Here is a 12,454-nt window from a genome sequence, read left to right as displayed (position 1 = left end):
ACTCAATCCTGGGACTTTTACAGGAAATAATAAGAAAAAGCTGTTATGGAAGCTGAGAAGATTTAAGGTTGGATTCCAGAGCTGCTGGTGGCCACCAAGCCACTCTATTGGTAAAACAAACAAAAAAGACAAAAACAGAACCGAGCAATGGAAAGGAATGAAAGTCTTTTTTAAGCCGGCGCCGCGGCTCACTAGGCTAATCCTCCGCCTTGCGGCGCCGGCACACCGGGTTCTAGTCCCGGTCAGGGCACCGGATTCTGTCCCGGTTGCCCCTCTTCCAGGCCAGCTCTCTGCTGTGGCCAGGGAGTGCAGTGGAGGATGGCCCAAGTCCTTGGGCCCTGCACCCCATGGGAGACCAGGAGAAGCACCTGGCTCCTGCCATCGGATCAGCGCGGTGCACCGGTCGCAGCGCACCAACCGCAGCGGCCATTGGAGGGTGAACCAACGGCAAAGGAAGACCTTTCTCTCTGTCTCTCTTTCACTGTCCACTCTGCCTGTCAAAAAAAAAAAAAAAAGTCTTTTTTAAAAAATATTTATTTATTAAGTTCATTTATTTATTCATTTATTCAAAAGGTAGAGTGAGAGAGTGAGAAAGACCACACAAATGGCTACAATGGTCAAGGCTTGGCCAGGCTGAAGTCAGTAGCCAGGAACACCACTGGGGTCTCTCACAAGGGTGAGAGGGCCCCATGTACTTGGGTCATCTTCCCATGCCTCCTTAGGAGCATCAGCAGGAAGCTGAATCAGAAAGACTCAAACCAGCACTCCAGCACTGGATGCAGCATTATAAACAGCAGCTTAACCCAGTGTACCACAACATTAGCCCCAGGATAAGTCTTGATGAAATCTCAGTTAAGCCAGTGACCCAGTTGTGCCTAAGCCAAATCACTGTTTATACTTTTTAAGTGACGTGAGCTGATAATTCCTTTTATTTGGTTAAGGATACTTATATTTGATTTCTTTTTATGATGAACAAAAGTTTCCTAATTAATATTTACCATATGTTATATATGTAATAGTCTTTTCATTTGGTTCTCACACACAAATCATTTATATCAACTGGCTTCAGGCAAATGCTCTTTGTTATAGAAAGATGAATAATAAACCCTGACTATTTTGATCCCAATTATGTTTTAGAAATTGTGATAATTTCACTACTATTTAATCTTAACAGATGCTATTTAATGAACACAGGCTGCCAGGCACTGCAGAATGACTCACATGGTTTATCTTTTTTTGATTATCACAATAATCCATTATTTCCATTCCTCAGAAAAGAAACTTGAAAATAAGAGCGTTAAGTAACTAGCTAAGGTCACATAGATGTTAAGTCACAGAGCCAAGATTCAAACTTAAGTATGTCTGCCTCCAAGGCATACTATACTTTCCTATACATGTATTTTTAGTCAGGTACCTGAAAAGTATTTATTGAGTACATGTTGTATGCAAAATCATGTATAAAGTACTTGAGGATACATAAAAAGATAATTAAAAATAGGTTCTCTCCATTAGGATATAGTCTTAGAGAGAGAAACACACAAAAAATTATTATTATATACTTCAAATAATACCAAAGACAGGTTATGTGTACAGAAAAAAGAATCAAAGAAGTTTTCAAAAATATAGCTATTAAGTTAGGCCTTGAAGAATAAGTGAGTTCTGAGTGTTAAGAAAAGGGCATTTAGGGAGAGGTGTTGTGGCACAGAGGATTAAGCTGCTGCTTGGGGCACCCACATCCCTTATCAGAATGCCAGTTGAGTCCTGGCTATATCACATACGATCTAGCTCCCTGCTAATGAATCTGGGAAGCAACAGATGATGGCTCAAGTACTTGAGTCCTTGCCACCCAAGTGAGAGATGTGCATGGAATTCCTAAATCCTGGCTTCAGCTTGACCCAGTCCTAGTTATTAAGGCCATGTTATTCTACCTTTCAAATAAATAAATAACAAATAAATCTTTAAAATCAATGACTATATAAAAGAATTTAAAGGAACAGAATGGGAAGTAGGTGTTTAGCAACCCCACACTGGAGTGCCTAGGTTCAATTCCTAGTTCCAGATCCTAACTATAGTTTCTGACTCCAGCTTCCTGCTAGTGTACCCCCTGAGAGACAGCATGTGATTGGGTTCCTGCTACCCACGTGGGAGACCTGACTCACATTCCAGCTCGTGCCTTCAGCCCTGGCCATTACAGGCACTGGGGGAGTAGATCAGCAGATGGGAGCTCTTTCTCTATCTGACTTTCAAATAAAGAAATAAAAATTAACAACAGTTCAAAAAGATACAGAATGGTAAAGAGCAAAGACATGCTATTATAAAAGTATGTTAGATGCTAGGGCCAGGTTAAATTGTCTGCTATGACACTGTGGCAGATTCACTGTGGCACTTCACAACATGAGTAATTATTTAGGTTTGGACACTCCTAAGATGGCACAATGAAACAAGCCCGTATTACTGATACTAAAATCAATTAGATTTATTATTAAGAGTTCTTTGTCCCAAAAGACTGCATTCTATGGTAAAATTACATATTCACTGCTGTTTCTAGAACTCAGCATGGTAAAGTCTCAACTAGGAAGCAGAAATCCTCAACAATTTACTTAAAGAAATAATCTTTAAGAGGCAGAGGCAGGAAAAGGATAAGCTTGCCTCCTCCCCCTCAAAAACGAAGCAAAATAGATTAAAAAAAAAAAAAACCCTATAGATATAAGAAAAAAAGAATGGAAATACCTTGAAGAACAACAGGGTCCAATCTCAAAGAGCAGATGTACAAAGAACTAGCCTATTTTACATTCAGCAATAGGTAAAAAGGAGAGGAAATAGTTTACCCTCTACTATTAAGAAACTGAGAGAAGTAAGAGGAGCTCTGGGAAGATGAGTAAGGAGTGACAAGGAAGAGGGGGGAGTTGGGGGACACGGTATAACCAGGAACTAGAAATGAATTAAAAGATTATAATGACCTCCACACTGGAACAAGATAGCTTCAAAAACTCTGCATGTTCCAAGCCCTATAGTCCTATGCCATTTCCCATTTTTACATAAAGAAATACAACTGAAATTTGCATTAGAATTAGGATAAGTATTTGAATCAATCTGGGAAAGACTGCCATCTTTACAACTGATGACTATAGAATGTATCAAGCCTTTTATGCTAATAAAAGATTACAGTTTTCATGTAAGTTCTGTATATTCATATATATATACATATATATGTGTTATATATATATATATATACATATATATGTGTTATATATATATAATTAAGAATTTTCCTACAGGTTTTATGTGAGATTTTTGTTACTATTGTTGCTACTCTGGAAAACTTTTTTTAAACAATTTATTTTCTCACTAATTGTTAGCAATTAAGGAAAGGTACTGATCTTTGCATATTCATCTTTACTCAATCTTTTTTTTTTTTTTAATGTATTTATTTACTTGAAAGTCAAGGTTACACAGAGAGAGGAGAGGCAGAGAGAGAGAAGTCTATCTACCAGTTCAACTCCCCAATTGGCTGCAACGGCTGGAGCTGCACCAAACTGAAGCCAGGAGCCAGGAGCTTCTTCCAGGTCTCCCATGTGGGTGCAGGGGCCCAAGGACTTGGGCTATCTTCCACTGCCTTCCCAGGCCATACCAGAGAGCTGGATCAGAAGTGGAACAGCTGGGACTCGAACCGGCACCCATATGGGATGCCGGCACTGCAGGCAGCAGCTTTACCCACTATGCCACAGTGCTTACCCCTACTCAATCATTTTTCTTTCTTTCTTAATATTTATTTATTGAGAAAGAGACAGAGAGAGAGGAAGAGAGAGATCTTCCATCTACTGGTTCACTACTCAAATGGCTGCAATGGCTGGGGCTGAGCTGGTCTGAAGCCAGGAGCTTCTTCCAGGTCTCCCGCATGGGTGTAAGGGCCCAGGGACTTGGGCCATCTTCTGCTGCTTTCCCGGGCCATAAGTGGGGAGCTGGATAGAAAGTGCAGCAGCCAGGACTGGAACCAGCAACTGTTGGAATGCTGGCATCACAGGCAAGAGGCTTTACCCTTTATAACACAATGCTGGCCTCTCAATCACTTTTTTAATTAATTAATTATATTAAATTCTAATTAATTCTATTTGTTTTTCAATAGACTGTCTTGAATAGTATAGGTTTTCAATCCTGTTATTTTCAAATTATTCCTGTTAAAACAAATGAAAACCTAGAAGCTCCATTTAAATAAAATAACACTTGTAGACCAGTAAAAAATTAGATTTACCTGTAAATACTTTCAAGTTGTGTATCCAAGAAGGTGTTTTGAAAGTAAAATGTCACACATTCTCCTGCTGGAGGTTTTTCGGGAACTTCGGGCAGACAAAAAACCACCCAGGAGTGAACTTCAGCAAAACTAAACTGGCCTGTTAGAGTCAATGTATTCATGGGTCTGGAATTTGATAGTAGAGGTACACATTTGTGTGTGGAAATACATAGAACTAGTACATGTACATATTAACAAGCAGAATTCTGCAATAGTAGCTAAACAAATATAAAAGAACCAATTTTTCTCAGATTAATCTTACTTATCAAATAAGTGAACACTTCACTTTCATAAGAAAACATTTGCTTGTCAAAGCTGCATTGGTGACACGTTTTAGTATTCAGTTAAGTCATATAACTAGCTCTTTAAAACTGAAACATGCTTTATAAATAAAATGTGGTTTACTCAATTATATTTCTTTTTAAAAAGTTCATCTAGCATTTCTACTACATAAACTGCAAAACATGCACAAGACTCTCCTTTTGGAAAGAATGAGCACAATGTGAAGGCACAGAATCAGGCTTTTAAGTAAAACAGGCATGGAGTTGAAACCATGTTCCATTGTGTACTAGCTGTGTGCCACTGGGCAAATTAGAGAATACCTTCCAGCAAATCAGAGAATAATACTACCTATATGGGATAATACTTTCTATTTTGCAAAATGGTAAAATAAAGAGGTTTAAACTAAAAATGGATAATTATAAAGAGTTAAAAAACAGTTTATAGAATGAAAATTCAGAAGGAAATTTAAAGTCACAGAATTAAGGAACCTAAGAAACAAAAAGGATCTTTTGAGATCATCCTTACTAGTATTCTCATTTGCAAATGACAAAAAACAAAATTCAGAAAAATTATTTCCCCAAAGCTACATAGGAACAGACTATAATCCCAGTGCCTTGATTTTCTAGTTTGCTGCTTTTTCTAGCCCACCATGCTGCTTCCATTTATGCCAATCTTGACTTTTAAGTAGAAAGACACCCTGAGAAGAATCTTTTCTTTTTTAATGTTTTCCAGAAATCTTTCATAAGAATATTCTCCTGGGGCTGGTGCTGTGGCACAGCACACATTTATTTAATTTTTAAATGTAAAATAACTACCAGAATTTATAATATAAAAATTAAAGGCAAGAATATCTGAATGGTACAGTGTCCTAAAATTAAACTGCTCTTCCCTTTGTCCTACCTGCCATGATCAATAAAGTGCGTTCTTTGATGGAGTGAAAGAGGTTTTATCTGGTACTGGCGGACCTGACAGCTTTTGGGTTGAATTCTTGGAGTCACATATGCTTGAAGTGTGCCATACTGGCCTTCAATTGAACGAATCTTATTCAACACAAAAGAGAAAAGAAAATAAGAAAAATCAGCAATATAGCTTTAAAAATTTACCACAAATTATCAGGTTTTTATATCTTGATTCTTCTAAATCATTCTGAAAGATATAATAACATTTTATTCAAAAACTACCTTTTGTCACTACAGTAAAAGAAAACTAGAGATTTGGGAGCTGGCACTGTGGCATAGCGGATAAAGCCACCACCTCCAGTATTGGCATCCCATTTGGGCGTGGTTCAAGTCCCACCTGCTCCACTTCCGATCCAACTCTCTGCTATGGCCTGGGAAAGCAGTGGAAGATGGCCCAAATCCTTGGGTCCCTGCACCCATGTGGGAGACCCAGAAGAAGCTCCTGGCTCCTGGCTTTGGATCAGTGCAGCTCTGGCCTTTGTAGCCAATTAGGGAGTGAACCAGCGGATGGAAGACCTCTCTCTCTCTCTTCTGCCTCTCTTTCTCTCTCTGTGTAACACTGACTTTCAAATAAATACATAAATCTTTAGAAAAAAGAGAGAGAGAGATTTGGAATTAGTAGCAAAACCAGTGTATATGTTATACTTACCACATATTTTCATTTGCCATTCTAAGACATTCATTCTCATATTCTACCTTAGCTAAAAACACAAGTTTATTATATATTTTATTAGAGTCATATGAAAAATGATTAGAATCAAGACATTTTTGTTGAAAAGATAAGTGAATTGTCAAAATAACTAAGCCATTTTCCAGAAATGAGGGTACTGTATAACACATTGCCATTGTTTAAAAAATCTGATAGAAAAAAATATGTTTCCAAGAAATTAACTGACTTTCAATGAAAACAGAGAAGGATGTCCATCATCTCATTATGGCATATACATACTGGAGAATTCTTTTGACTATAGCTAGTTGGATAACCTGAGAATTCACAACAATTAACAGAAAAAAAAAATTCACTAAATTGTAAAATGTTAGTTTAAAAGGAATGGGAAAGCTGTCCAGCTTCTCTCTCCTGCCCAACTTTTAGCTCTTCTCCATCCCAATGCATGGGGTGGTAGTTTCTGTAAAGGCAACTTCTGTAATCTGATGTTTTAACTCACATCTTTCATGGCATAAATGAGAAAGGTCAATAAAATTTTAACGTAAGATTAAAGTGTTGCAATTACTGCTCAAACTAGGAAGAAAGCAAATATAAAAAAATTAACAGGGGCTAGCACTGTGGCGTAGGAGGTTAAACTGCTATCTGCAGTGCCAGCATCCATATGGGCAACAATTCAGGTCCTGGCTGCTCCACTTCCAATCCTGTTCCCGCCCAATGAACCTGAAAAAGCAGCAGAAGACAGGCCAGGTGCTTGGGCCCCTGCACTCACGTGGGAGACCTGCAAGAAGCTCCTGGTTCCTGGCTTCAGACCAGCCTAACTCCGGCCATTTGGGGGAATAAAACAGCTGATGGAAGATCTCTCTCTCTCTCTCTCTGTCTCTCCCTCTTTCTCTCTGTAACTCTGCCTTTCAAATAAATAAACAAACCTTTAAAAAATAAAAAAGATAATGAGAGGCCAGCAATGTGGTATACTGGGTAAAGCCACTGCCCACAGTGCTGGCATCCCACACGGGCACTGGTTTGAGTCCCGGCTGCTTCTCTTCCTATCCAGCTTCCTGCTGATGGCCTGGAAAAACAGTGGAAGATGGACCAAGTCCTTGGGCCCCAGCACCCATGTGGGAGACCCAGAAGAAGCTTCTGGCTTCTGGCTTTGGCCTGGTCTAGCTTTGTCCATTGCAGCCATTGGGGGAGTGACCAGTAGATGGAAGACTTCACTGTCACTCTCTTTCTCTCTCTGCTTGTAACTCTGCCTCTCATATAAATAAATAAATAATTTAAAAAGAGAGAATGAATAAAAACACAGAAAGAAAAAAAATACATCTGATAAACCTACATTGTAGGGTTTATTTTAAAAGTATAAACTTACACTCGCAGCAGAATTTTTCTCACAACAAAAAACTGTAATAATGAATGTAAAAATTTTATATGAAAAATTATTTCTTAGGAATTAATATAACAATTCATACTCATTGTTTTAAAATTCAAATAATAAATATTAGGACAAACACACAAACCACAGGAGCCATCTGTGCCACAGAACCACAGTTGTGGCACGGCAGGTTAAGCCACTATCTACAATGCTGGCATCCCATATGGGTGCAGGTTCAAGTCCAACTGTTCCACTTCTAATCCAGCTTCCTACTAATGTGCCTGGGAAAGCAGCAAAGATGGCCCAAGTGGGAGAACTAGATGAAGTTCCAGGATCCTGGCTTCAGCATGGCCCAGACCCAAGCCATTGAAGCTATTTGGGAAGCGAATCAGTGAATGGAAAATCTCTTTCTCTATTTTTCTCTGTCTCTCCCTATCTCTCTGTAACTCTACCTTTCAAATAAATAGGTAAATCTTAAAAACAACAACAACAACAAAATATACAAATCACCTAAAACCCTACCACCTAGAGATGATCATTATTATTATTATGGTGTTTACCCTTTCACAATTCTGTGCATTTGTATAAAAACCAAATACTACATAATTTCACATAAATAAGTTCTATATATATCACAGACATCTTAGCTTTCATTTCTAATATTCATATGTTCTCCCATATCTTTGCCTTTTCTATTACCATTATCTCTTATTCCCATCTGAATGTGGGTGCAGGGCCCAAGCACTTGGGCCATCCTCCACTGCCTTCCCGGGCCATAGCAGAGAGCTGGCCTGGAAGAGGGGCAACCGGGATAGAATCCGGCGCCCCAACCGGGACTAGAACCGGTGTGCCGGCGCCGCAAGGCAGAGGATTAGCCTGTTAAGCCAAGGCGCCGGCCAATAAATAATGTTTTCATCAGCTATGACACAGAGTCCTTTGCCTCATCTCTATCACATAGTAATGCTGTTCTTTTTTAAAAAACAAATTATTTATTTATTTATTTGAGAGGCAGAAATAAAGAGAGAGAGACAGAATCTTGCATCCACTGGTTCACTCCCCAGATGGCTGAAATGTCCAGAGCTGGGCCTATCTGAAGCCAGGAGCCAGAAGCTTCTTCCAGACATCCCATGTGGATGCAGGGGCCATCTTCTTTTCTTTTTTTAAAGATTTACTTTATTTATTTGAAAGACAGAATTTTTTTTTTAAATTTTTTTGACAGGCAGAGTTAGACAGTGAGAGAGAGAGAGACAGAGAGAGAAAGGTTTTCCTTCTGTTGGTTCATCCCCCATATAGCCGCTACGGCTGGTGCGCTGCGCTGCGCCGATCCAAAGCCAGGAGCCAGGCACTTCCTCCTGGTCTCCTATGCGGGTGCAGGGCCCAAGCACTTGGGCCATCCTCCACTGCCTTCCCAGGTCACAGCAGAGAGCTAGAGTGGAAGAGGGGCAACCGGGACAGAATCCGGCGCTCCAACCGGGACTAGAACCCGGGGTACCGGTGCCGCAGGTGGAGAATTAGCCTAGTGAGCCATGGCGCTGGCCTGAAAGACAGAATTACAGAGAGAGAGAGAGAGAGAGAGAGAGAGAGCGAGCGAGCCAAGGAGAGAAGTCTTCCATTCTGTTAGTTCACTCCCCAAATGACTGCAACGGCCAGAGCCGAGCTGATCTGAAGCCTGGAGCCAGGAGCTTCTTCCAGGTCTCCCAGGCCAGTGCAGGGGCCCAAGGACTTGTTCCATCTTCTACTGCTTTACCAGGCCATATCAGAGAGCTGGATCAGAAGAGGAGTAGCCAGGACTCTACTTGGTGCCCATATGGGATGCCAGCACTGCAGGCTGGGGCTTTAACCCGCTGCGCCACAGCGCTGGCCCCTGGGTCATCTTCTTTTGCCTTCTCAGGAAGCTGGATTAGAAGTAAAGCAGCTAGTAAAGCAGCTAGCTGGGGCCAGCGTTGTGGCGCAGTGGGTTAATCTTCCACCTGTAGCGCTGGTATCTCATATGGACACTGGTTCTAGTCCCGGCTGCTCCTCTTCCAATCTAGCTCTCTGCTGTGGCCTGGGAAGGCATTGGAAGATACCCCAAGTGCTTGGACCCCTGCACCCACATTGGAGACCAGGAGACTGGCTCCTGGCTTCGGATCAGCCGTTGCGGCCATTTGGGAAGTGAATCAATGGAAGGAAGACCTTTCTCTCTGTTTCTCCTTCACACTGTCTGTAACTCTATCTCTCAAATAATGCACAGCAGAGATAGTGATTTCAACTAAATTAACACCTAACTGACCACTGTAAAGTCATGCTCCAAAATTATTCATTTCAAGGAGAAATCCAATGCAAATAAATTATATGATATTGTAGGATATATCAAGGGAAAAAATAATGTTCAAACATTCAAGTGAGGGTAATTTCAAACATTATTTACCTTGAGTTCCAGTCTTGTGGTATTTGCCTGGCACCGATAAGTGGCAAGAACAAAGTTGTCGTTTGACTAGGAAGAATTCAAAGTTGAAACAAAGATGAACTCATGTTTATATCCACAAAAAATCACCAATAATGATTACCATTTACTTGATTAACATATCATCTGTGTTAAGTGCTCTTAAAACATATTCTCATTTACTCCTACACTACCCGCTATATTTTTACTAAGTTTCAATAGATGAAGAAACTGAGGCTCTGAGGGGTTAGGGAATGTTCCCTCATATGCATTTCCACAAACTTCTTAAAGATCCCTCATAGGCACGGTTTGCGTAATTTTTGTCCCCACCCCAGAAACAATTATCTTCCAATTCCATATTTGCAGGAACTTTGTATTTAATGAATAACTGACAAAATAACAAGGATGCTAATCTCAAGAAGAAAACTCAAACATTTTAATTTCAAATCATTTTTAAATCCAGCTCTCGGGGCCAGCACTGTGGCGCTGCAGGTTAACGCCCTGGCCTGAAGTGCTGGCATCCCATAGGGGTGCCAATTTGAGGCCCGGCAGCTCTACTTCCAATCCAGCTCTCTGTTATGGCCTGGTAAAGCAGTAGAAGATAGCCCAAGTCCTTGGGCCCTGCACTGGCCTGGGATACCCGGAAGAAGCTCCTGGCTCCAGGCTTCAGATTGGCACAGCTCCAGCCATTGCAGCCAATTAGGGAGTGAACCAGCGGATGGAAGACCTCTCTCTCTCTCGCTGCCTCTCCTCTCTCTGTGTAACTCTTTCAAATAAATAAATAAAATAAATCTTAAAAAAAAAATCCAGCTCTCTGCTATGGCCTGAGAAAGCAGAAGATGGCTGGAGACCTGGAAGAAGCTCCTGGCTGCTGACTTCGGATAGGCCCAACTCCAGCCATTGTGGTCATTTGGAGAGAGAACCAGCAGATGGTAGACCTTTCTATCTCTCCCTCTCACTGTCTCTCAAATAAATAAAATCTTTTGGCCGGCGCCGTGGTTTAACAGGCTAATCCTCCGCCTTGCAGCGCCAGCACACCAGGTTCTAGTCCCGGTTGGGGTGCCGGATTCTATCCCGGTTGCCCCTCTTCCAGGCCAGCTCTCTGCTATGGCCCAGGAAGGCAGTGGAGGATGGCCCAAGTGCTTGGGCCCTACACCCGCATGGGAGACCAGGAGAGGCACCTGGCTCCTGCCTTCGGATCAGCACAATGCGCCGGCGGCAGTGGCCACTGGAGGGTGAACCAATGGCAAAAAGGAAGACCTTTCTCTCTGTCTCTCTCTCTCGTTGTCCACTCTGCCTGTCAAAAATAATAATAATAATAATAATTTGAAAAAAAAAAGAAATAAAAGCATGAGAAGGACTCTATATTTTTACTCACCTCAGAATCACAGCTGCTAAAGCTCACAACAGCAGAATTTTTATCCACATCAAGTAAATCTATTGGAACATCACTCTATATTCAATATTAAAAAAAAAAAAAGTTCACATAGGAAACCTAAAAGTGTTCATAAAATGTTTTTTCTCTAAGGGTTCTCCTTAGTTCTAGTTTATGTAAATCTTTAAATTTGAGAGTATGAATTCTCTTAATTTAAATTTAATAGTATATACTTCCAGCAAATAAATTTAATAAAGAATAAATATTACTTTAGAATCATCTATTTTTTGTAAATTATTTGGGATTATCAAGTCATAGAATATCATCTCTTACCACCCCCTTAAAAGCATAATCTTCCTATTTTTGTCAGTAATTAAAAAGTTACCATTGACTATAGATAATCATATGGCTATGATATCAATTCCTTTTTATCAATTTTAATTTCACCAGTAACACAGAATGAAAATAATCTTTGGTGCCCTCTTAGGAGGTAGTTTCTAGGAGAAAGTTAATGCATAGTGTTCTGTGTGAAAGGTGCTCCTAGAGTTGTTCAATGCAGCAGTCCATGAGCTTACATTACATAAGAAAGTTTTGTGTCTTTAAGTTTTAATTAACAATCTGATCTCTCGACCACATTCTTTTTAAATCTTGTCTTCTTCCTCCAAGTTATTATTTCCTCATTTTCTGATGGGTTTTCCATCTTATACTTGTTTTCTATTCATCCTACTACCATCCTTTTCTACTCCTCAATATACGCCAATTTATATGCATATATAAATTGATGAATGGAGTTATACATGATTATCTTAAATTTCACCCTTTGGGATTATCTACTTTGCCTACTAGCCTACTCAGAAATTATTGAGTTAATGAGCAAGCTGTACTGTCAGCTATCATTTTAGCATTAGGAGAATTTTTTAAAGTTCTAATAAAGATATTAAATATTTGAGTTTTCTAAGCTACATATCTGTTAAGATTCTCCCAGAGAGTAGCCAAAGAAGAAATTCTCTATCCTCATATGGATCTCTTCCCAAAAGTTAATTCCATCCATCTTTTGTTTGTTTATTAAATATAGGATAAGTTTTT

At 40.1% G+C, this 12,454-nt stretch overlaps 1 protein-coding gene across 1 annotated transcript in view; it reads right to left on the bottom strand.

The window, feature by feature from the left end:
* Positions 1 to 12,454, bottom strand: part of BBS7 (Bardet-Biedl syndrome 7) — a 57,361-nt gene that overhangs the window by 4,967 nt on the left and 39,940 nt on the right. Inside the window, exons 12-15 of the mRNA XM_062199677.1 lie at positions 11,372 to 11,446; positions 9,979 to 10,044; positions 5,474 to 5,613; positions 4,253 to 4,417 (exon numbers count right to left, since the gene is read on the bottom strand). Coding sequence (XP_062055661.1) covers positions 4,253 to 4,417; positions 5,474 to 5,613; positions 9,979 to 10,044; positions 11,372 to 11,446 — 446 coding nt within the window. The remainder of the gene's footprint in view (positions 1 to 4,252; positions 4,418 to 5,473; positions 5,614 to 9,978; positions 10,045 to 11,371; positions 11,447 to 12,454) is intronic.

The sequence above is a fragment of the Lepus europaeus genome, chromosome 8, assembly GCF_033115175.1.
Source record: "Lepus europaeus isolate LE1 chromosome 8, mLepTim1.pri, whole genome shotgun sequence".
NCBI classification, from domain to species: domain Eukaryota; kingdom Metazoa; phylum Chordata; class Mammalia; order Lagomorpha; family Leporidae; genus Lepus; species Lepus europaeus.
The sequence above is the reverse complement of the archived record's forward strand: the minus strand, read 5'-3'. Positions and strand labels throughout refer to the sequence as shown.